Source organism: Microcaecilia unicolor, chromosome 1, assembly GCF_901765095.1.
Source record: "Microcaecilia unicolor chromosome 1, aMicUni1.1, whole genome shotgun sequence".
Classification (NCBI taxonomy): Eukaryota; Metazoa; Chordata; class Amphibia; order Gymnophiona; family Siphonopidae; genus Microcaecilia; species Microcaecilia unicolor.
Genome location: NC_044031.1, coordinates 381,355,249 through 381,380,197, shown reverse-complemented (window position 1 = coordinate 381,380,197; position 24,949 = coordinate 381,355,249). Strand labels below are relative to the sequence as shown.

Sequence of the window (24,949 nt, the reverse complement as noted above, 5' to 3'; positions counted from 1 at the left end):
CGCTGCTCTCTGCCTCTTTGCCTTGCAACAGGTCATCCTGATTCCAGTGTCCTTCACAGCGTCTGCTTCCAGACTTGGTTCCAGCTTCCAGTCCTGGCTCCAGCTTCCAGCTCAGCTTCAGCTTCCAGCCCTGATTCCAGCTTCTAGCACAAGCTTCAGCTTTTAGCCCAAGTTTCAGTTCCAGCCCTGGATCCAGCTTCCAGTTCCAGCTTCCAGCCCAAGTTCTAGCTTCCAGCTCAGCTGCAGCTTCTAGCTCTGGTTCCAGCTTCCAGCACAAGCTTCAGCTTCCTGCCTTGGTGCCAGCCTCCAGCACAGCTTGTGCCTCCATTCCTGGTTCCATCTCCAGCACAGCCTCAGCATCCAGCACAGCTCCTGTTTCCAGTCCTGGTTCCAGCTCCAGCACAGCTTCTGCATCCAGTTCTGGGTACAACTTCCTGCTTCCCTCAACAACTCTAGCGGAGCAATCCCTTCTACAAGGACTTGTCCAGAGCTTGCTACAGTCTGTCTGCTCCCTGGGCAGGCAGGCAGTACTATTCTACTGCAGTCCAAGGGCTCACTCATCCTGAAATGTGACACTCTTATGGGTGAAGAGGGTACCTATATGTGGGTACAGTGGGCTTTTAGTGAGTTTTGGAGGGCTCACAGTTTACACCACAAGTGTAACAGGTAGGGGGAGGTATGGGCCTGGGTCCACCTGTCTACAGTGCAGTACATTCACCACTACACTACTCCGGTGACCTGCATACTGCTCTAATGGACCTGACTATAACATCTGAGGCTGTCAAAGAGGCTGGTGAGTACTATTTTTATTCACATGTTTTGGGGGTGGGAGGGTATCAGTGACCACTGGGGAGTGAGGGGGGTGAACCCTGATTCCCTCCAGTGGTAATCTGGTCATTTCATCTTTTTGTGCCTTATTCGTTCTGAAAACAGGTCTAGACAAAAGCGTTGTATTTTTCGCCCTAGACTCTTTTGTTTTGTTCCATTATGGGTGTAAAACATCCACGTGTTAGGCATGTCCTAATCCTGCCTCTGCAGTTCACCTGGCATGCCCCCTTGTGATTTGGGTACATTGCAGATGAAATGCATAAATAAACATCTGCTTAATAGTTTTGAAGATACTGATTTGGACGTTTTGTGAAAAAATCCGCACTTTTTGGACATTTTTCTCTTTTGAAAATGGGCTCCTATATGTTTGAGAGCTCTTAGGAGGTGGGGAATAGGGATGTGTAGAAGGGCTCAATTCTAACTGACATCAGGTGAATTTCTGCTTGGTTTGAGATTGAAAACATATTTACTTGATATCCAAGGGGAAAATCTGTAGATTTTTTTTTTTGTGGCTGTTCTCGAGTAAATCAATAGGACTTGTACAAGATCCATGAAGATTTGTTGTGGACCTTGTAGGGTTCACTACAAGACTTCTGTGCATCCAACACAGAAGTTGCCAATAGCAAGCCTGTTTCTTAGAAAGAAAGAAAGAAAGAAAGAAAGAAAGAAAGAAAGAAAGAAAGAATTTGACAAGCCCATGGAATTTTTGTAAGCTTGATAAATTAACTTGCAACCTTATTTTAATGATGTTTGCATATGTTAGTGGCATGGGGAGGATAAAATGGAGAGCACTATATCTGGAGTAAATCCTTTATTCCTACAGACACCTGTCACTGGGAGACTCTATTCCATTAGGTGCTGGTATCTTTTCTGACCGAGAGCTATATTTGATCTGTTCTGAAATGAGTCTTTTTGTTCTGGTGGGTGATAAATCATTTGTTTCTACTGATCATTAGCCTGTGGCAAAATAGATGGTTTTGGTGCCAGTTGTCTCCCGTGAACACAGTGCATCACTGAAGTCATGCACTGGAAATCAGTCAGGGTGAACAGCAGAATTCAGAGACCAGAGCAAACCTTGACTTCCACAACAAATTGCCCTTCTGTGCAGATTGCCACTGTCAAAGGAGGCGGGATGGGGCTCTAGTGGTAGTAATGCTGTTATCGATTTTGTTATTGATCATAAAAGGAATGTATGCTCTGTACACAGTGGGAGTTCAGGAGAAGAGATGAAGACATGGTGGTTGTGTGGTTTTCTGTAGTCTGCAGGGACTGTGTCCACTGCTTCTGAGGCAGATTGGTGTATATGTGGCACAACCTCTCCACTGATGGCCAAGCTCACTGTGCAGCTAGGGTTCTGGGGACTGAGGACAGCAGCCATGCAGATACCAGGGACTTGGAAAGAAAAATTGAAGTCATGCATGATCCAGGTGATTTCAGCCTGTTTCAAGATTTACAGAATATTGGCATTCTCCTTGGATTTGCTGGGTGAGCTGGGCAAAATCTTTCCTAATGGATCTGTGGAAAAACCAGCATATTTCATGTTGGTTCATGGGAATCTACTTCAATGAGGTCACTGCCAACCCTATGAATCAGGAAGGTCTATTTGAATTTTCTAGTACAAATTCACATATCCAGTAATAGGAATTAGTTTATTATCAAGCCCACCAGTTTCTTTCTGCTCCTATGAGTTTTTGGCTCACTCAAAACCAGTATTCATTGTGTTATGGTACCATGAGCTTTCATTTGCAACTATCTGGGGTTTTATCCCTTTTGATTCAGGTGGCTCTTCACTATAATGACAGTTCTGAGCCAAACACCATTTACCAGGATGCTAATTGGATGTTAACAAGCAATTAGAAGCACTAATTGGCATTAATTAGAACTTACGTGCAGAACTCACTGAACGCATTCTATAATGTGCTGCGCGTAAACTAATGCGTGTTGTCAAAAAGGGGGCACGGCCATGGGCGTGGAATGGGTGGGTCGTGGGTGTTCTGACAATTTACATGCAGTGTTGCAGAATACACCTACTCTGCACCTAATTTAAGCATCGGGATTTACACCAAGTTCTACTTGGCGTAATTCCTGGTGACCAGTGGCGTAGCTACGTGGGGCCACGGGGGCCTGGGCCCCTGTAGATTTGACCCTGGACCCCCTGCCGACGACCCTCTCGACCCTCCCCTCCAGTCACCAACCTTCCCCCGCTGCTGCCATCGCCTACTTTTGCTGGCGGGGGACCCCAACCCCCGCCAGCCGAGGTCCTCTTCTTCCGGCGCAAGGCTTCAATCTGTTTCTGTGAGTCTGACGTCCTGCACATTGCACGTGTAGGACGTCAGACTCACAGAAACAGATCGAAGCCTTGCGCCGGAAGAAGAGGACCTCGGCTGGCGGGGGTTGGGGTCCCCTGCCAGCAAAGGTAGCCGACGGCGACGGTGGCGGAGGGAGGGGGGTCGAGAGGGTCGGCGGCGGGGGGGGGGGGGGGGGTCAAAGTTGTTGTTGGTGGTGGTGGTGGGGGGGAGGTCGGCAATGGTGGGGGGAGGGCTAAAATGTGCCCCCTCACCTCGGGCTCTGGACCTCCCTCCCGCCGAAGTCTGGCTACGCCCCTGCTGGAGACTAAACATATTCACACGGCCCACCATCAGCGTATTCTGTAATTCACGTGGAAATCATTTTCGCCTAAGCGTACTATATCAAATTTCCATGCAGTTTTTCCAGGCGCCATATTTTGTGTGTAAAGGCAGGGGGGCATTCATGTGGGCAGGGCATAGGCAGGACAAAGGTGGTGGGTGCACCTAAATGTAGGCATGCAGGTGACGATTTACTATAGTATTGAATTCCCAGGTGCAGTTCTAAAACTCACGCTCAGCATGCTGCATCTAGGCACCTAGTTTTGGCACCAGTTATACATTTTCCACTTTTTGTTTTTGCTAGTTTCTTTGTTTTTTGAGGTGAGATGTAAAGATGGAGGCTTTCCTTTTCTGCCCCTCTCTCTCCCTTTTTTTTTTTTAATCCAACACAATTTTTACTAGGGGCGTGCACCCAGGGGTGTGCTGGTAAATTTTTAACAACAGGCTCTTTCTCTGGACGTAGCCAGCTCTGCAGTTGGAAGGGCCAGGGGTGGCCGGGGGAGTGGGGGAGCAACACTTGCCTCTCTCTCCTCCCTTCCTTCGTGCGGGCACACTAGGCATACCTTTGCTGGCAGTCATGCTGGAACTTCTCTCACATGCTCGAGAAGTCCCAGCCTGCTGCGCAGAGCTGGAAACAAGGAGCGGGGAGCAGCAGTAGCCTATTTACTTGGCTGGCAGGGCTCAGCATCTCCACCAGCAAAGTAAAAGAGAATTCAGCAGGGGGCCCAAGCCCACATTTTGGGAGCCAGTTGTTAAAGTAGCCATGGAGGGCCCTACTTTAACAGCCGGCTCCCAAAATTCCTAAAAACTTAACAACCGGCTCTTGCGAGCCTGTGAGAGCCTGCTCCAGCACACCACTGCGTGCACCCCAAAATGTTCACATTGTGTCATTTCCTGTGTTGTTTATGGGAATATGTGTTTTATTCAAGTTATTTTGGCAGCTTTTTATTATAGAAGTAATATTAAGAGTATGTCCTCTTTTGAAGGCACACACTTTGGGGGGGGGGGGGGGGGGGACGCACTCTTTTGAAAGTGTGCACTCTTTACAAAGTGTGCACACTATTTGTATAGAGGGAACATGCTTTTAGAAAGAATATGCACTCTTTCCAGATAGTGCACACATGTGTGATGGCTGCACATGCATGCACTGTCAGGAAAGAGTGCACATTCTTTCAGAAAACAGAGTGCAATCTTTCTGAAGAGTGCACTATTAAAGGCAAACACCCACAAAAAGCAAAAAAATAATGATTTTCTTGTTATCTTTGGTGGAAAACAAAATGAAACGACATGGGAAATGTTGTTGATATTGCCTAAGTTGTATGAAATGAATGCACATCCCTAGCATTCACCTTGTGCTGTGAAAGACACAGTCTCTCTCTCTCAGCTCTGTAGGAACGTGAGTTTGCTAGCAGGCCGTGTGTGAGTGCTTTCTTTTTAAAGTCGCCTGACACATTTGTGATTGGCCTGAGAGAGATATATGCTTCCTTTGTCCAGTCTGTTTTCAGATCTTTATTTCTATGTGTTTTTACAAATCAGCATCATATTTTCTTTTTCTTCAACCTCTGTGATCCTTGATGTGTGTGACTGTATGTGTGTGGATGGATGCCAGATTGGTCCCATCTCCAAGTGTATGTGTGTATGACTATACATCTATGTTTGAATATAAAAATACATGCTAATATATATATATATATATATATATATATATATATATATATATATATATATATATATATACACACACTCACTTGGGTTTAAGTCGGTATTGGATCTGGAGTCCTATGAAGACACATTTTCAAATTTCATTTTCTGGGAATATATTACTGCAGACAGCTTATGCTTCTTTTGAAGTCCATTGCTGCATTATATACAAAAGTGCACTGGGTGACAGTAATTTACAGTGGCTTGCTTCAGACTGTCAGAGGTTTGCAATTTTATAAGCATTTGTTTTTCTAATGAATGGCACTTAGCTCTGTTAGAACACGCTAGAATGACTATGGCTCATCAGAATGAAGCTTTCACTTAAAAAAAATTAATTTGAATGACACATATTAAGGCTCCCTGGGTTCTATTTAACAGATTTACCCTTCCTCAGCTTCTCCCCCCACCCCCATCCCCCCCATCCCCACCCCACCCCCACACACACTTCCTTATGAATTTTCTAGTGTCTGTTTTCATCTTTGGAACATTTTCATTCTGTCTTTCTGTATTTGAATTATTTGTTTGATGCAGTGGCATTCCTAGGGGGGGGGTGCAGTCCGCCCAGGGTGCACGCCGCTGGGGGGGTGCCGCGCACGCCTGTCCTCCGTTGTTCCATGCTTCTTCTCTGCCCCGGAACAGGACCTGTTCCGGGGCAGAGAAGAAGCATGGAACAACGGAGGACAGGCACGCATGGCACCCCCCCCCCCCAGCGGCGTACACCCGGTGGGGGGGGTCCTTCGCGGGGGGGGGGTCCTTTTGCTGGGGGGTCCACACTGCATCGGGGGGGGGGGGGCGCTGCACCCGGGGGACAGGGCGCATCGACGATCCAACTCGGGTGCCAGCCCCCCCAGGAACGCCACTGGTTTGATGTTAACTCATGGTTGCTGTGGCATTTGAAAATCAGCCCCATCCCTTTAACCTCCAGAACTTTCCTTGTCCTGCACTTGGGCTGTCCCCATTCCTCTAACCCCATGACGACTTCTGTGTCACACTGGGAGGGCTTTCCACTACATCTCTAACCCCCAGAGTTCCCTCTGTCTTAGAGAAATAGAGATGGCACCCTTCTAAGATATCTCCCAGAGCTTCTTCTGTCCCTTATTGAGCAGGGGGCTATTTTTCATCCCCCAATAGCCCCAATAGCCCCAATAGCCAAAATTTGGGCGGCCCTTCCAATTACGTCCCTACATGTGTATTCTATAAACTGTGCCTAACTTTAGGTGAGGTTTATAGAATAGCGCTAAGCGTAGCTTCTTTTGGCGCTGATTTTTTTAGGTTCCATATATAGAATCTAGTCCTACTAGCCGTTCAGCCCGTAAAAATGGGCTAGTATAGGAGGGGGGGTTGAAAGGCCCCCCACCCCGCCGCCGAGTTTGCCACTGCCGCTCCCCCTCCGAGTTCGTCCCCCCCCCCGGAGTCATCGCCACCCACCTTCCACACGGTCGGGCCCTCGCTCCGCTATTGAAACAGCGAGGGCACGCAGCACACAGCTCTGCTGAGCTGCCGTCGGCCTTCCTTCTTCTTCTCTGCCTGTGTCCCGCCCTCGACGACGTTACATCACACGAGGGCGGGACACAGACAGAGAAGAAGGAAGGCCACGGCAGCTCAGCAGTAGAGCTGTGTGCTGCGTGCCCTTGCTGTTTCAATAGCGGAGCGAGGGCCTGACCGGGTGGAAGGTGGGTGGCGATGACTCCGGGGGGGGGGGGGGACGAACTCGGAGGGGGAGCGGCAGTGGCAAACTCGGCGGCGGGGTGGGGGGCCTTTCAACCCCCCCTCCTATACTAGCCCATTTTTACGGGCTGAACGGCTAGTAGGACTAGATTCTATATATGGAACCTAAAAAAATCAGCGCCAAAAGAAGCTACGCTTAGCGCTATTCTATAAACCTCACCTAAAGTTAGGCACAGTTTATAGAATACACATGTAGGGACGTAATTGGAAGGGCCGCCCAAATTTTGTTGAAGATGTCCTCGCAAAACGTCCCGATGGAGGGGCGGGAAAACCTGTATTATCAAAACAAGATGGACATACATCTTTCGTTTCGATAATATGGTCCGGGATGCCCATATCTTGAAATTTAGGTCGTCCTTAGTGATGGTTGTCCCTAGACTTGGTCGTTTCTGATTTTCGGCGATAATGGAAACCAAGGACGCCCATCTCAGAAATGACCAAATGCAAGCCCTTTGGTTGTGGGAGGAGCCAACGTTTCTAGTGCACTGGTCCCCCTGACATGCCGGGCAACCTAGGGGGCACTGCAGTGGACTTCATAAAATGCTCCTAGGAACCTCAGTGACAAAAAACACTCCTGTAAGAGCTATGATAGTGGTGTACAGTTGTGGGTAGTTGGTTTTAGGGGGGGTTGGGGGGCTCAGCACACAAGGTAAGGGAGCTATGTTCCTGGGAGCATTTTATGAAGTCCACTGCAGTGCCCCCTAGGGTGCCCGGCATGTCAGGGGGTAAGGGTGCGATGTGTACCTGGGACCATTTATGTGATGTCTACTGCAGTGCCCCCTATGGTGCCCCACTGTTCTACTGGGATGTCTACTTAGAATGCTGGCTCCTCTTACATCCCAATGGCTTCATTATTGTTAAGTTTAACTTCTTGGGGGTTCTCAATTCAATTTTTGTGTAAATATTTTAATTTCTAATTTGTGATCCCTTGGTCTGTATTTTGTGAAGGTCTGTCGGTGTGATTAGTATTGGCAGGTGGGGAAATTGGAGGGGAGGCAGGGAGGAGAGGGAATCAGAGAAAGTGCCCTCCTTAATTTTCTGACCTGGGCCATAGCATGTCTAACACTCGCCCTGACCCTTCCTTTCTAACTGGTGGGGAACCCCAAGCATTCCCAGCTGAGAACCTCCTCCAGAGACAGCCACAATTCCCTTCTACCAAACTCTCCAGTCAATTACAGCATCCTTGAGCCACCGACTACTAAGCACGCATGTGCTGCTGGCATTAGTGGCTTAGAGACATTGCTGTTGCCTGCCAAGCTTGGTAAAAGGGAGTTCTGGCTGCCTTTGGAGAAAGTCTTCAGCTAACAGAGCTTGAGGATCCTCATTAGCTAAAGTATTTATATTTTGAGGTGGAGGTATGGCGAGGCAGAGATAAATTTGTGCCCACCCACTTTAGGCTCAGGCTCACCCAATATTGGCTGTCTGGCTACGCCACTGGACCAGTTAAATCACTTGTTTGCAGCTATCCAGTCATTTTTAGTGGCACTTAACTGGTTTTCTTCATTGAATGACTGGTTAGTGCCGAATTCAAAGGCGACTAACTTGTGGGCATTCCAGAAGTGGAATTGGGTTGTGTCAATATCCAGACCCTCACCACATAAGTAAACTGCTTAAATCAAGCTGCATAAATTGTAGTGCTATCTTTAAGCAGTTAGGGGCTGAATATTGACTTAACTGACTATGTGTTAGCTAGCTCAAAAAAATGGATATTCAATACCAAAGCTCAGACAGAGCCTGGGATAGAATATCGGAAAATAGCATTGGCAACAGGCAGCAAAATACTCTCTGCTGCCAGCTGAATATCGGAGGGCTGGTTTTGTTCCTTTAAGGGGATTTTCTCTCCCAGTCAGGCAGTGCGACTCTACCAAGATCCTAAACAGACCAAAAGCAAAAGAAAGATTTTGGGGATTTCAACAATAGCTGCTCTGCACATTAGTTTTCCCGTAAATGCTCTTGTAAATAATAAATATTTTCAAGGCAATGGATAAGTTTTTGTTAAACAAGATCAGCATGTGAGTGAAGAAATGCCTTCTTTCCTGTATTATAAGAATCATTTATTTAAAAAAGAATTTCCATAGGGTTTTGATTCTCTTATAACCCAACTGGAGCTGCAGTGCAGAATGAGATTTCTCTTTTAGACAAGGCTTTCCCTCTGTTGTGAAATAGTTTATGAAAGGTTTGCAGGCAAAAAATGTTTCGATTAATTGTTATTTGTTTGGTGTTTTCTCAACATTTTCTTTTCATGTTTGAGTATGTTGAGTATGTTGTTTGTCAACAGCGTACAACTAAAAGTTAGCACTCAGCATGCTCCTCTTAATGATTAAAGCACTCTCCAAAATCTTTTACAAAGAACCCACCAAGGTATGCCTCTATTTTTCCCACCAAAACTGGATTAAGGCCAACTGATGCCCTATGCACAACCCCAATAATGGTACCTCTTGGCCCTTCCATTGCTTAACTGACAAGATATTAAGACTCAATAAGTGCTGAGAAATATCACACAGAAAAGTATCATATATATTTATAATGATAATGGGTGCGGCAGATAGTGAACGAGATAAGGGCATGATAGCTCAGGGAAAAAATTCTGTGCTGTCCCCTTCTCTTAGTGCTGTAAGCATGCACTTCTTTCGCTTAATTGTTAATCCAGGGCTGCTTCCCACCCCCTCCATCTTAATAGAGTCATAGAGTCCCAAGAGGGCAGGACATTTCCTGTGTCATTTCAAACAACTGCACATTCCAACAGCTGCATTTTGGTGGAGACCTGCATCAGGGACATCTTTGTAAATAAATTTACACAAGCATATCTACATATGTCATCTCTTTGTATTGATTTGATTTATTTTAACTATAGTGTGCAGTATGGTGATGTATTTTTGTTTTACAGAGATACATGGAAGCCTCTGTCAAAATGCAACCACATTGGTTTTTTTGTCCCAATAAATTGACCTTTACCATACTGCCCATCCTCCTATGTTCCTCTTTATATTCAACTCACTTTCTCCTGTGACATCTTTGTTGGATTTGATCTCTACATTGAATTCCCATTCCAGCAGCTTACTGATGTGAAAATAATAATAATAATTTTAAAAATCCTCCCTTTTTTTTCTTTCAGTTTGCCTGTTTTTCATATTACGGAGCAGATCCATGTGACAGGTCATTGTGTCTTCTCCCTTTCAGGTTTCCCATCATCGCTGAAGACTTATCAAGACAATAGACATCTCTGAAATTCCGAGGAGCATCTCAGACCCAATAAACAAGCTTGAAAGGAAGAAAAGAACAGAATTGACCACTACAGCTATTCCATCACTAGTCACATCAAGTCTTCCTTTGCTAGAAGTTGTCCTGTGGATTATAAGAACAAGGAGTTTGATGTTGTTGGGTATTTCTTTAGAAGCACAAATTCTTTTTGGAGGGGGAATGGGGATATGATAGAGTTCAACATCTAAATTTCAGCTCCTGCTTGGCATGTGAGACTCAGAAACAATGGTCAGAGCAGAGGAGAGAACTGTGTTGCCTACTGTCTGCTTCTTCCTTTAAGTTCTTCTCTAGGCTTTGTGGCATCACCCATTTTTTTTGACTTCTTGGTGCCTCAAGATGTTACACCTGGGATTTTGGCTCTCTGCTGCCATCCTGTGCTCTGTTTTGCCAATGAGGGCTTGGGGGGATTGCTGGTTGATTGAGGGAGATAAGGGTTATGTCTGGCTAGCTATCTGTAGCCAAAACCAACCTCCGTATGAAACTATCCCTCAGCATATCAACAGTACAGTGCATGATCTACGACTCAATGAAAACAAACTCAAAGTGGTGATGTACTCCTCTCTTGCCCGCTTTAGCAACCTGACTGACTTAAACTTGACCAAGAATGAGATATTCTATATTGAAGATGGTGCCTTTCTAGGTCAGTCTAACCTGCAGGTCCTACAGCTAGGATACAACAAACTAACTAACCTGACAGAGAACATGCTTCGAGGTATGTCCCGATTGCAATTTCTGTTTGTTCAACACAACTTGATTGAGATAGTAACTCCAAAAGCTTTCGACGAGTGCCCTAGCTTAATTAGTATTGACTTGTCCTCTAACCGACTGACCAAGCTTGAAAGCATCACTTTCATAAGTCTGGCAGGGCTGATGGTATGTGAATTGGCAGGGAACCCTTTCCATTGTAACTGTGATCTATATGGGTTCCTCAACTGGCTGGTGATTTTCAACAATGTGACTAGAAACTATGACCGCCTACAGTGTGAAAGTCCTCGTGAGTTTGCCGGGTACCCCTTACTGAGTCCACGGCCACATCACAGCAGGAATGCCATCACCACCCTGCAGTCACTTTGTCGAGATGGTTCTATACCTTCCATGCCAAGATATCGTCCAACACCATTTACTTCTGACTCTCAGAGGGAACCAGATGAAAATTCTGGCTTCAGTCCTGGAGATTTCTTGTCTGTAGAACCCACAGCTATATCAACAACAGACTCTTCCTTTAGCCCCACAATTAAGGTTCAAAAGATTGCTATCAACTCTGCTACCTTGGTTGTGACTATCCCATCACCCTACAGCAGAATGTATGTGCTGGTCCAGTATAACAACAGCTATGTCTCAGATGTAATGACATTGAAGAATAAGAAGGAATACATCACTCTGGATAAACTGAAAGCCCATACTGACTATGCTTTCTGTGTGGCCTCCATTCGTAATTCCAAGCGCTATAACCACACCTGTTTGCTTTTTGCCACTGGGAGTCAAGGGCTAGGAGAACCCATTTCTAACACATCTACCACGACCCACTACATCATGACCATCCTGGGCTGCCTCTTTGGCATGGTCATTGTGCTGGGTGTGGTCTACTATTGTCTAAGAAAGAAAAGACTACAGGAAGAGCAACAGAAATCAATCAATGTGAAGAAGACTATCTTGGAGATGAGATATGGTTCAGATGTGGATACCAGCTCCATTGTCCATGCCTCACAGAAACTGAGTGAGCATCCTATTCCCATCTCTCGCATGTCATCAATTCCCTCAGTACTGGGGGAAAAACTGGCTTCCAAGTCACTAGACATAAGTGACACTCCCAAAACCACCAAGGGTAACTACATTGAAGTGCGCACAGGTGATGCACTAGAGAGGAGCCAGCGGGAAGAGGACTTTCATGAACTGGATAATGGTCAAGGGTCTGCTGCAGAAATTTCCACCATAGCCAAAGAGGTGGACAAGGTGAACCAAATCATCAATAACTGCATTGATGCCTTAAAGCTGGATACAGCTTCTTTCTTGGGAGGAGATCCTGAGATGGGTTATGACTGTCCATCTATCCCTGTCAGCTCTTCTAGTCAGTTAGAGAGGCCAAGCTTCCTATCTCCCTCCTACAAAGACAGCATTCATCCACTGCAACGCCAAATGAGTGCTGATGCAGCTGTGAAAAAACGTTGCAGTATCTCCTCCAGCGGCTCCATTAAGAGTGCCAGGGTTTTCAGTCTTGATGTTCCTGACCAACCTATGAAATCTGACTCCAAGTACATTGAGAAAGGAAGTCCCCTTAACAGTCCTTTAGACTGCCTTCCTTTGGTCTCTCCAGGGGCTGTCCATCACTTGGAAGTCAAGGCACCTTATCACTGCAGTGAGCATCGGCATTCATTCCCAGCCTTGTACTATGAGGAGAATGCGGACACATTAAGCCAGCGAGTGTCTTTCCTTAAGCCTCTGTCACGGTCCAAGAGGGACTCTACCTACTCCCAGCTCTCTCCCAGACACCACTTCTCAGGGTATTCCTCCAGCCCTGAGTATTCATCCGAAAGCACTCACAAGATTTGGGAGAGGTTTCGTCCTTATAAAAAGCACCATCGGGAGGAGGTGTATATGGCGGCAGGACATGCCTTGAGGAAGAAGGTCCAGTTCGCCAAAGATGAAGACCTCCATGACATCTTAGATTACTGGAAGGGGGTCTCGGCTCAACAGAAATTGTGACTCAACCAATTGACTGTGAAACACATCCACAACATACAAACACAAGTTTCTAAAGTTTACAAACAAGTCTACTGTGTAATAGGAAGACATTCAGTCTTTCTGTCTGAAAAAAAGGTGAACTGACTGCTTTTTTATTGGGTGATGGAGGTTGGGGTTGGGTGGGGAAGGGAAAGGGAAAGGGTCAGGGTGGTATCAGTAGTCAAGTATGCTAACTACAGCTTTTCTTTAGTTTTGCTGATCACAGCTGGTTTAGTTTGTATTTTTGCTAGAAACAGTCTTGGGGAATGCCAGTCCTGAGAGCTTGATGGATTGACTGCATTCTTAGGTTTGACCTACAAAACCGGAAGAAATGAAGGCAGGGAAAGGGCATGATGGAAATAAATTCTAGCCCTAGTTTTTATGGCATTTGTTTAACCCTCATACATCCCTTATTTTTGTCTATACAAAAATAGTAACAGATAACTTTTAAGTTCATGCCTCCTCTTCTTTTCTTCGGTTGGATTTGCCCTAAGAACTTGCTGCTTTTTGGCCATTCCCTTTACTTTTGGGAAATGTGGCAGATTTGCAGAGAAATATCTGAAGGCAATGATTTTACAACTATTGAAAATGTCGCATAACGATTTGTGGCAGAGAAATGGTTAGAAAAAAAGGTGAAATGTACTGTCAACAAAAGACAGGTGTCTTCTCTATAGGATGCCCAGTCTGCAGCTCAGTCAGCATAGACTGTTATTTTCTTGATGAGATCTGCTGGTGCAGGTAAAAAGGATATTAGAAAATGGGAAATCTGGAAAGCTACCTTACTTAAGTAAGAAAGTGAAAGGTATGCATGGACTATTCCTCAGTCCATAGGCTGCATATTCTTGAGGTTTTAGGCATATAACTCCTTAAGGAATAGTTTACTGTGGTGAAAGGGGTAATGTTGAGCAGATAAGCCCCCTGATCTGCCAGGCAGCAATTGACCATAGTTCTTGTCTTTTACATCAAAACAGTGTTTACAAAGCTGGTTTCTCTCTCTAAGAATATCAGAAATGGAAAAATATCTGGGAAGAGAAAGGTGAAGACCATCAAAGAGACAGCGAATTGCACCATATTGTTTCTTCTGTATTAGAGTTTAAGGGTCCAAGTCACTAAAAGCTGTTTAAACTTTAGCATGCATGCTAAACACTAGCTTAATCACTAGCAAATTTCCTGTGGATGAGAGCCTGTGGTAAATTAAGTATGTGCATGCATATTAAAACTTACCATGCATGTTCATCCATAACATTCAGATTTGGTGATAACGTGTTCATCACTTATAGTAAACCTTATTTTCTATCTAGTACTAAATAAGTCTGTCAGAACCTGATAAATTTAGCTCCAGCTTAAGGGTAGGTACAAATTGTTAACACTGGTAGGGCCAGCATGCTAAAACTGAATGTAAAGAAAGCAGTCTTAGCCCTAGGACTTATTTCCCCCTGACAAAAGCCTTCCTCATGACAAATCACAGTGTTATCAGATCTCTCCCCCATGATCCCTCACCTCTCTGCAAAATAAAGATGTCCTTGGGGTCCCCATCCCTGTATCCTAATCTCTTACAAAAAGAATGGCCTCTGGGCCTCCACAAGCCAACAATATAAAATGGTACCCAAACCCTTCCATTTTCTCCTTCACTCTCAGCCATCATCTCCAACCTCTCCAGGATTTGTGCTTATCTCACCAACCAAAACGTTGCTTGAAGGAGGAAATCCAGACAGCAATGTCTCTAAGATAAAAATTATGTTGTCTAACAGCCCTATCACAGAGCGTAACACCATTTTGTTGTTAAAGGATGGTGGGGCTGAGAGGCCATTTTTTATTCTTGGAGTGAGAGAGAGAGAGATGGGAGGAAGCTTTGAGGGCCACTATGCATTATTGGGAGTAGTAAAGAGTCACCTTCTTGCTACTTTGGCCTAATTAACACAGAGAATTTAAAGATGCAGAGCATGCACCTATTAAAAGACCTTACCCTATTCATGTATGCATATTCTACATCTCATTATGTTAGAAAGTAGACAACTAATGATTTAGCCTGCACAGTAAAATTTATTTTAACATGCATTTTAGTGACTTGGCCCCTTTGGGGCCTATGCAATAAAGTTTACCATGCATGTTAAGTCCATCATGTGCATAATTAAAATATCATGCTAAGCAGGAAATTTTCAGCCTGCATGTTAAAGTGATCTGAAAGAATGCTGGCACAAGCAAGCTAAAATTGATGCCTTTCATGAATGTAAGTTTAGAAACATTATATGCAGGTAAGGAGTTATCATATGCATGGTAAAGATCATAAAATACTTTCGTTTTATTCTATATCCTGAACATTGAATTAGGCCCAACATTTTAACACTGCTTCAGACCAAGTGTTAATTTTTCTACCATACATGCTATTGAAAGAGTTCTGCTAACAGCAAGCAATGTGGCTTAGTGATAACACTATTAAATTTTACACATAGGCCCTTGAGGTCATTCATTCATTGACAAATTCACATATATTGTCACCATACAAGTCTTCTCAAAGGGCCTAATAAATAACAAAGGGTGTTCAAACATTTGGAAACACTTCACAACATATAAGCTCAGTTCTGAAGATATGAACAAGTGTTATCATCATGACTAATACTTACTGTGATCAATTAAGCCAAAGCGTGCATTCTGAACAGTGTTCTTTGTTTTTTCCTGTGTCCAGTTCACTTCCTGGTTAGTTACAAAAGCAGGTAGATTCTCATACAAGGTTGCTCCTTCCACTGTTGAATGACTTGAGCTAATGAGGCTCTCACCAGTCTCTCCACAGTCCCGCCTCAACAACTATAAAGATGGGTTGCACAGAGACTACCTGGAATATTGGAGACGAGCGAGAGAGTGAGATATAAGAAGAAGTGTTAGAGGACATGCACTGATATACATTTGAGTACTTGGAAAATAAATCAGCTTTTATTTTTTCACTAGACAAATATTTATAAGGAATGGAGGAGTAACCTAGTGGTTAGTGCAGTGGACTTTGATCCTGGGTAACTGGATTCAATTCCCACTGCAGTTCCTTGTGACTCTGGGCAAGTCACTTAACCCTCCATTGCCCCTGTTACAAAATAAGTACCTGAATATATGTAAACCGCTTTGAATGTAGTTGCAAAAACCACAGAAAGGCGGTCTATCAAGTCCCATTTCCCTCCCTAACAGAAGGCACACCACTTTGCTGTCATTGACTTTGTTAATGTGGCCAATAATCAGAGTAAGCATGCTGAGGCTTGAGGGTAAAGAACAGTTTGAGCTCAAAAGCTACTGGTAGCTCACCAATTGTTTTGATTTGAATACAGAGCTCTTTTCTTTCAGCTTTGAGAGTTAGCAGACTGCCTAGTTCAACCAATATAGTGCCTACCTTACTAGTTAGCTGCAAAGGTGGAATGATCAGTTATTGCTGTCCTTCTGAATTTTGGTGATGAGATATTTTGCTGTATCACTCCTTCCCTGTTGCCATCTCTCTCCAACCACATTCTGACAGTCCACTTACAAAATCCTTACAGACACAGATGGCTATAAACACACACCCATGTCCATTTCCTGCTCTCTTAGAATCCTTTTCCCCATTCACATTCTCTCCTTAATTCTAATAGCTTTCCCATTTCTCCTTCAGTACAAACAACCCCCATCTAATACACTCATACCTTTTAGAAGCAAGCTAGAAAAATCAAAAGGCATAACGAGAACTGAGCACGCTACTAATTGGCATGATCACACCATTAAGATAGTTAGCCAACAGATTTCTGGGTTCCCATGCACAATAATGTGACCATGCTATTGGAGACATAATATTCAGCGCTGTTTAACTGGCCAGGAATGACTCCTGGCTGCTTAAATAGCGCTTAGCTGGCTAAGTGCTGATATTCAGTGCAAGATAGCCGGTTATCTCTGCTGAATATTAGTGCATAGCAGCTAACTGGCTATGGGCCCTGTTTATTAAGCCGCGCTAAAGGTGCGTTAGTGCTTGTAGCGCGCACTAACCCTTAGTGTGTGCTAACTGTGAAGGCATCCACAATATTCCTATGGGCGCCTACACAGTTAGCGTGCCCTAATGTTGTGCCCGAGCTAAAAATGCTAGCACATCTTAGTAAACAGAGCCCTAGATCTTGAAATATAGCTGACTATCCGTGAATATTCAAACACTGGCTAGCTAAGTTTAGTGGCTAGGATAGGCTGCCTAAATAGCAGTCCTATCTTTGGCCACTATAAACTTCACCAGCCAGCGCTAAATATTAACTTGGCTGGTTAAGTTCAAGCCAGCCCCCCAAAAAATGGATATTCAATGCCGGCCACAGGAAATGGCCTGGCATTGAATTTCTGGGCTCAGTGTCCATCATAGCACTTAGCCGCCCTACCTCCCACGGACTGAATATCAGCTGAATATTTTTTTTACCATGCAGATAATAAATCTTACTTAAGTGACAATTTAACTTGTAGATTAATGGGTCAATTTTCAAAGGGACTTAGATGTGAATTTAAACTGCTTAGCTATATGTGTAGTCTGAATATGGCTCCTATATACTTACTCCAGATTCTATACATGGTGCCCAAATTTGTGCAGAGATCAAAGATGAGCATGCAAATTAATTAGCTAACAAGCCATTAACTAGCAATAAATTGATGTTAGCAATCAATTATTGCAGTTAATTGGCATTAATTAGATTTTGTGCATGAATCTTCCTGCGCAGTATTCTATAACCCTACATGTGCAGCTCAAAAGGGAGCATGGCCAGGGGCGTGGTAGGGGTGTTCCACTAATTTGCATATGGAGTTAAAGAATATCACCATTCCTGCACCCAGATGCCATGGATTGGGTGTCAGCATTTACATTAGGTTTCAGCTGGCGTAAATACCAGTGCCCACATTTAGGCGTGGGAATGGACCCACTGAACTGTGAGCGCTCTTTAAAGAATAGCGCTTTATGCCAATGTTTTCCAGCAGCCAAATTAGGGTGTCATTTACAGAATCTGGGCTATAGCTAAGCCGCGCTGTAGGCGTGCTAACATTTTTAGTGCATACTAACACTAGAGACATCCATATACTCTTATGGGTGTCTCTAGCATTAGCGTGCATTAAAAACGCTAGCGCACCTTAGTAAGTAGGGCCCATAGTCAGCACCGCCACCTATGTGGATAGTTGTGCTGAATATCCTTTTTTTTTTTAATACCTCAGCTAGCATTCAAACATAATGCTTGCTGTCAGGTGCAAATACTGACCTGCAAATTCTCACCACTTGTTAGCATAACCTTTATTGCATAGGCCCTTTTATATGGTTAAAGCCCAACATGAAGAAGAGCTTACAAGTTCAGCAAAAACATTACAAAACAAAAAAAGATCGTATTGTTGTCTGCGAGGCATAAGGAACTGAGCTGTTTTTGGAAGGATAGAAGATAACATGGTATTCCCTGACTTAAATGGATGTGAAAGCTTTATTTTGCAGACAATTCACTAAGGATTTTTCTTTGTTTGCTTTATGTAAATGCTAGAGGAACTTCATAAATCAGGCACTTTACTGAGAAACTTCCATGGAAGGAAGGGGTAGGTCCAGACAAGGAGATGACCTCCTTAAGAAGGCACAGGTCTTCCTGCATACTAAATGTATGCTATGGATCCACAGTTTTAAGAATGATAAAAAGCTCCAATCTGGACCAAGACAGAACCCAAGGGCATGGAAAGGGAAATGGGTCAGGAAATGAGCTGATGGTGAGAAGAGGGAAGGCTGCATATGTAACATGACTATTCATTGCTTGGATATTAATTACTGTTATAACACATGTGGTGTCAACTTTTTAAGAGGAAAGTTAGATCTTTCTGTAAACACTATTGGTTAATACAGTTTGAGTAATGTCTACACCTAATTTTATTGTTGGGAGGATAAGTCAGAGTGAAAATATTTATGAGTCTCGGTTATCTGTAAGATTTTCTTTTTGACTCTTTGTTTTTTCTTTTTTTGGATTCTTTCCATCTCTGTTTCTCTGTTTGACTTAACACACTTTGCAACACTTATCCACATCCTTGCTTGCTCCAAGATTCCTAGGTTTAATCCAATCTGGGTGAGGCTATTGAAGCTCAGGTGCTATAATTGACAAACATTGACAATAGCCAGGTTGGTGGATGCCAGTGTCGGTGAGGAATTCTATTTTTTTTTCTATTGGGATTTCCAACTTTTTGAATGTCAGGAGAGTTGGCTATGAATGCAATGTGGCAACCATTTCTGGTTTAATTAATTTCTTTTGATGCAGATAATGGTTTTGCTTATGAGGTAGCATTTCTCCAAGATGCTATGTATTCTTTTTATATCTTTATCCTGTGCCCATTTGTCCTTTTACAAGCATTTGGAGATTAGAAAGTTGCTTAGAATCCCAGAGAATCCACAGAGAAAAGAACGCAGCTCCTCCTTCAAATATACTGAATATTATGTGAAGTGTTTTTGTAAGCACAATTAATCAAACAGCCTAATGTTGGCAATTCTGTATTAGTTTCCATCAACTGAAAAGAAAACTAATAATTTCAATCCTTTAGTGCTGGCCTTTAACAAAGTCAAAATTTCCAATTTCACTTCATCCCAAAATTCCACCCTCAGGATTCAGTACCGATATTTAGTTCTTCATGAATTTTTGTGCAGGTGTGATGTTGAAGAAAAAAAAAGTTTTCCCCCTATCTTTTTTGACCTCTTAAATTGTCTCAGTCCTTGTAGAATCATAATTCCAGCATCATGAATACCTCATGCATTAGTTGCAAAGGCTGTGGATGCAGTATTGCTATGTAGATTTTCAGAAGTCAGTATCAGCTCTTTGATGATCATTGTTAAACCTTGGATTCATCCTATGGAAACTTCCTGAACTCATTGGTGGCAGGAAAGAAGACTTTTCTAACCTTGTAGGTTCCTAGAAGATGGGTCAAACTGTTTGGGTTGGGCTGAACTGGGAACCATACTTTTCAAGAAGTGTGTTTGTGATTTTTAAAGCAGCCATGTTTCCTATTCAGTCTGTCTTGGTTAAATTCAGTGAGATGTATGGTGATCCCATACCCTTCCGACCAAGTATTGCAGTCAATCTTTCAATGCCACGTTTCTCATAATCAGTAAAACTTCCCTACTTTCAGATTTCTTTTTACGTGAATCCAACTGATACATGTGTTTCTCAGAGGTTTCTAATGCAAAGTCATGCATCTGTGAAAGGTGAACTCCTGCTAGCTAAACAGGAGGAGAGGAGAGGTCCAAGGTTATTACGTCCTGGGAAAAACATCATTTTTAAAAGGAAACAAATGCTTGTTCTTTGGGGTGAGGAAAGATATTAACAGTGCTCTTGGATAAGTTTTAAGGAGTTACTGTATCTTTATCAATAAAATTAAGAAAGAATTATAGAACGAAATTGATAGAAGGAAAAAAAAACAGATATTTTTAATTTTGAATTGCAATTTCTTGATCACATCTTGTGAATTATCAGCCTCAGGTGCCCTGCTGAAACTCTGCATTTATAGGTTTGGGGGAGGGGGGAGGGGGGAGAAAAGAGTATGAGGATAAACTGGGGGGGGGGGGGGGGGGGTCTAATGGGTTATTTTTTTGTATAGAATAAGTTTGTTCCAGTGGGGGTGAGAGGCAATCCTGAGACAGAAAAAGTAGAGTTTGCAGTAGGTTTTAAAAAAGGAAAGAGAAAGAAATTCAGAGTTATATTTGCATGATCTATTGTATTTTTCAGAAGTAAAAAAAAATCAAAGAAAAAAAAAAAACAATGACAACAACAAAAGTCCTTGTGTATGTGCCAGTTTGTTGATCTTGTTACCTGTGAGGCGTCGTTTGTTTAAATCATTCTGCAGAATACAGACTGTACTGAGGAGGCAAACCAGGCACCTCCTTGGCATGTTGTCTCCTAAGCTGGGAACACCATTCTTTACTCCTGCCATTTTCTCTGGGTTCAAATTGGTTCTATTCCCCTGGCTTTTTGATCAGGTTCAGCTGTCACTTTTCTTCCATTCTCTATGTCATGAGGTATAGAATAAAACTCCCCAAACCAGTTCTGGTGACCTTATCACCACCTGGGTTTTCTGTTTATCCACAATGGATATGCATGAGATAAATATGAATACAGTGGGGATCATATATATTTAGGTTTATCACCTGCATATTAATTGTTGATGTCTTGAAACCTGAAGGGCAGTGGAGTAACAAGGATTGGTTAGGGAAGGGGTGGAGCTCCAATTAGTATGAACAGGGTAGCAAGGGGTTCAGCTAAAATTGAATGTACAGAAGTCAAAATAATTCCATCCATGTAAGGTGGGAATTACATCTGGAAGTCAAAGGGATAGCACAACACTACATTTTAAGGAAGGGACTTCTATGTTGGAAGGTAGAGGAAAGGATTCAATTACTTCTACATGAAAGTATTTGTAAGTTTTAAACACATTTTAGAAGTGAAATCCCTCTGGACTGAAGACAATGTAGCCATTGATGGGTGGTTCTTCCAAAGTGAATAGTGATAACATTTATATATACAGTGATATTTTAAATGCCAGCATGAGGTTTAAATACTTTATGTATATTCAGTGCTGCTATCTGCAAAAGAGGTGGGCCTCAACTGCTTACTTATATAGATTGCCAGTGATACTCAGCAAAAATGCTGCCATAACGTAAACCACTTAACTGTACAGATTGCGGCTGAATATCATTGGATATCTATAGATGGGTGGGATGCCCAAGTTCTGTCCTGGCAACTTCCAGATCATGATGGGGCAGTCTGTAAGAATTCCCACTGGCAGTGTTCATGTAGGGACCCGTTTACAGAGTGGGCTTACCGCGGGCTGATCTGGAGCTACTGCCGGCCCACTGCGGGCACCAGCGGTAGTTCCAGCCCTGGCACACGCCATTTCCCGCATTAAAAAAAATTGGCCTGGATTTTTTTAGTGCGGCTCTAACCCAGTGGTAATCACGAAGCACCGCATACTACCCGGTTGCCGCCAAGTTAACGCGGGAGCCCTTACTGCCACCTCAAAGTGTAGCGGTAAGTGCTCCCCCTCGAGTGGCCATGCAGTAAGAGCAATCTTACCGCATGACCATGGCTATTTTCAGCCTATTTTACCTGCTGCAGTAAAAATGGCATCAGTGCACAGCAAAAACGGCCCCTGCCACTAAGCACAGGGCCCTTTTTACCACAGCTTGGTAAAAGGACCCCATAGTGCAACTGAAAATGCCCAGATGGGGGTTTATACATTTAGGGGTCAATATTCAGTCAGTGGCAGTGAGCATTTTGTTGACCGCTACTGGCATTATTCCTGGATATTCCATGCCAAGCTATGTCTGGGCTCCGGCACTGAATTTTCGATTTATGCATCACCGGCTAATACGTGGCCAGTTTAGTCGATATTCAGCACTTAATCAGCCATGGGTTTCCTCATAAACATTGGACTGTATTTTATGCGGTCCCATTTATGTGGATATCCTGGCCGGTTAAGTGCTGAGTATCGGCACTTAAGTGGCCAAGTGCCGACTCAATCCCAGAACATCCCCAAAATAGCTGGCTTTCTCTTAAGCACTAATTGCTAATTTTTAGCAGAGGTAACCACTGAAGTGCTGCTGAAAATTAGTGGATAGTCCCAAACAAGCAATTTAACTAGACAGTGGCCATATCTGTCTGGTTAAATCATTTTCATTATCGACCAGGCAATTCTATAAAGTATGCTGAAAGTTAAGTGCCAAAATGCTGGGTGCTACACATGAATTCTATATTCCATTATAGAATACTAGCATAAGTCATCATTTATATACCATTTATATATGGCACGTCCATTTATGCTATGGAAGGTGTAAATGCGCATGCCTCAATGTGTGCTCAAATGTGGTCTCAATAAAGCTCTATAGCAGGCTCGTCCAACTTATGGCCCGAGGGCCAGAACCTGGCCCTCCAAGTGTTTTTTTTCTGGCCCTCAGAAGCTTGGTAATTCTTGTGGTGCTTACAGCAGAATTCCTGTTTCCCTACCTTGTCTCGGCCCTCTGTGGCTCAAATTTATGGAGAGCAAAGTCATGGTGGGAAAGCAGGAATCCTGCCATTTTCTTCTGCAGCTGAAGCCAGATGAGAGAGAAGAAACTGGGTGAAGGCTGGGGAGGAGATGATGCACTGTCATATTTTGCCACTATTTGAAGAAACATGCAGCAAATACAACGGTACGTATTTTGGCCCTCTGAATGTTACATAATTTAAAATGTGGTCCCTGATAGAAAAAGGTTGGACAAGTCTGCTCTATAGTATTTTGAGAATAAAGATTTCCAATCCACAAATAAATTCTCAATAATAGAAATTCACTTCATTCATAGACCATCAGAAAGCTGATTATTGTAGCAGGTCTACATCATTATGGTATTATCATTGACACCAATATTCCTCATCGGTCCAGTGTTGAATATTTACTGTACTTTTATTCATTAACTATTCTTTTCTTGTTATACTCTTTTCAAAAACATCTCTTCATCAAATCTTCCATTTAAAAAACATCAAATTGATTTTGCAAAAGATTTTTACTTACGTTTATCAATATAATGTTGTTAGTTGGTTATAATTCATAGTGAGTCGTGGCACTTTAGTGCATAAATTACATTATTCTATAACATGGGTGAATAATTGCCAGAGATACCCATACCCTGCCCATGTGGTTTGGTTTAAGGTTTATGGTTTAATTGGCTTAATATACTGGCCTTTGTTAGAAACAGCAAAGCAGTTTACAAATCAAATCTCTTAAGTTAGAAAAGAATGCCATCAATCATAGGACAGAAGAATAAAAGCAGAGAAGACCATAGGAAAAGCCGTACTGTAAGGTCACAAGTGAGACAATCCTACACTCAGACAATGCCTAAGTCAGAGTCTGGTCCTCAAATGGTAATCTGAAAAGATGGGTTTTAAGGAGTACCTTAAATCTCGGAAGGGAGGGCTTGGTACAAAGGGGTGATTGTAAGGAATTCCTTGCATTTGTGCACTGTGTAGGTTGCACAATAAGATTATGGAACTCCTCTCATATGAGGAAAAGCTACAGAGGATAGGGCTCTTCAGTTTGGAAAAGAGACAGCTGAGGGGGAATATAACTGAGCGTTGTAGAATGGGTAAAAGTGAATTATTTTTCACTCTTTCAAAAAGTACAAAGACCAGGGACACTTAATGAAATTACATATACATATTTTTTAAAACAAATAAGAGGAAATATATTTTCGCTCAAAGAATAGTTAAGCTCTGGAACTCGCTGGTGGATGATGTGGTCCATAGTGTGCTATTGAGATAGACTTGGAGGAAGCCACCAGGAATGGTAGCATGGAATGCTGCTATTAATTGGACTTCTGCCAGGTACTTGTGACCTGGATTGGCCAGTGTTGGAAGCAGGATACTGAGCTAGATAGACCATTGGTCTGTCCCAATGTGGCTATTCTTATGTTAACTAGCACACGTAAATCTGTAACATCCATTCACATAAGTGCTAATTTTCTATAATCTTAATTTGCAAATGGCACTTACATTTAGGCACTCAGGTTACAAAATGAGGGGATTAGTGGTTGTTGCTAGATGTATAAACCCCTTTGAATACCGGGCTGGTTATTTTTAAGTATTTAAGAACCTGTACATTGTGCATCTTGTTCCAGGAGGAGACTCTTTCCTGACAAAGGGCTCCTTTTAATAAGCGATGGTAAGCCCAATGCTCGCTATTTAGGAAGTACCACCGGGCTAACGCAGCAACCCGGCGGTACTTCCCCCTCTCACCGCGCCATCATTTCCAGCGCTACACAAATTTGTAGCGCCAGATACTACCCGGCAGTAATCGGGCAGTGCCGCATGCTGCCTTATTACTGCCGGATTAGCTCAGGAGCACTTACCGCCACCTGAAGGAAAGCGAGACTGGCCCTTTTACCAGCTGCGGTAAAAGGGGTCCTCGGCGTGCGTGTAAAACACGCGCTGACGCCAACGCAGGCCCCCTTTTACTGCAGCTTGGTAAAAGGGGGCCAAAGAAAAACAAAAATGAACCTCCTTTATATGCTTTTAAAGAAATGTGTGGGCCCCATTGCTGTTATTGAATTTTCTATGCCCCTA

At 43.3% G+C, this 24,949-nt stretch overlaps 1 protein-coding gene across 1 annotated transcript; it reads left to right on the top strand.

The window, feature by feature from the left end:
* The first annotated feature begins 10,481 nt into the window (after positions 1 to 10,481).
* Positions 10,482 to 12,848, top strand: ELFN2 (extracellular leucine rich repeat and fibronectin type III domain containing 2). Its single transcript, XM_030190073.1, has one exon. It carries the CDS (start codon positions 10,482 to 10,484, stop codon positions 12,846 to 12,848), a length of 2,367 nt encoding a protein of 788 aa, XP_030045933.1.
* Positions 12,849 to 24,949: the final 12,101 nt, after the last annotated feature.

What these genes read in the sequence shown, in the direction of transcription:
- ELFN2 (XM_030190073.1), top strand. Translation starts at nt 10,482, where the DNA reads ATGTTACACCTGGGATTTTGGCTCTCTGCTGCCATCCTGTGCTCTGTT.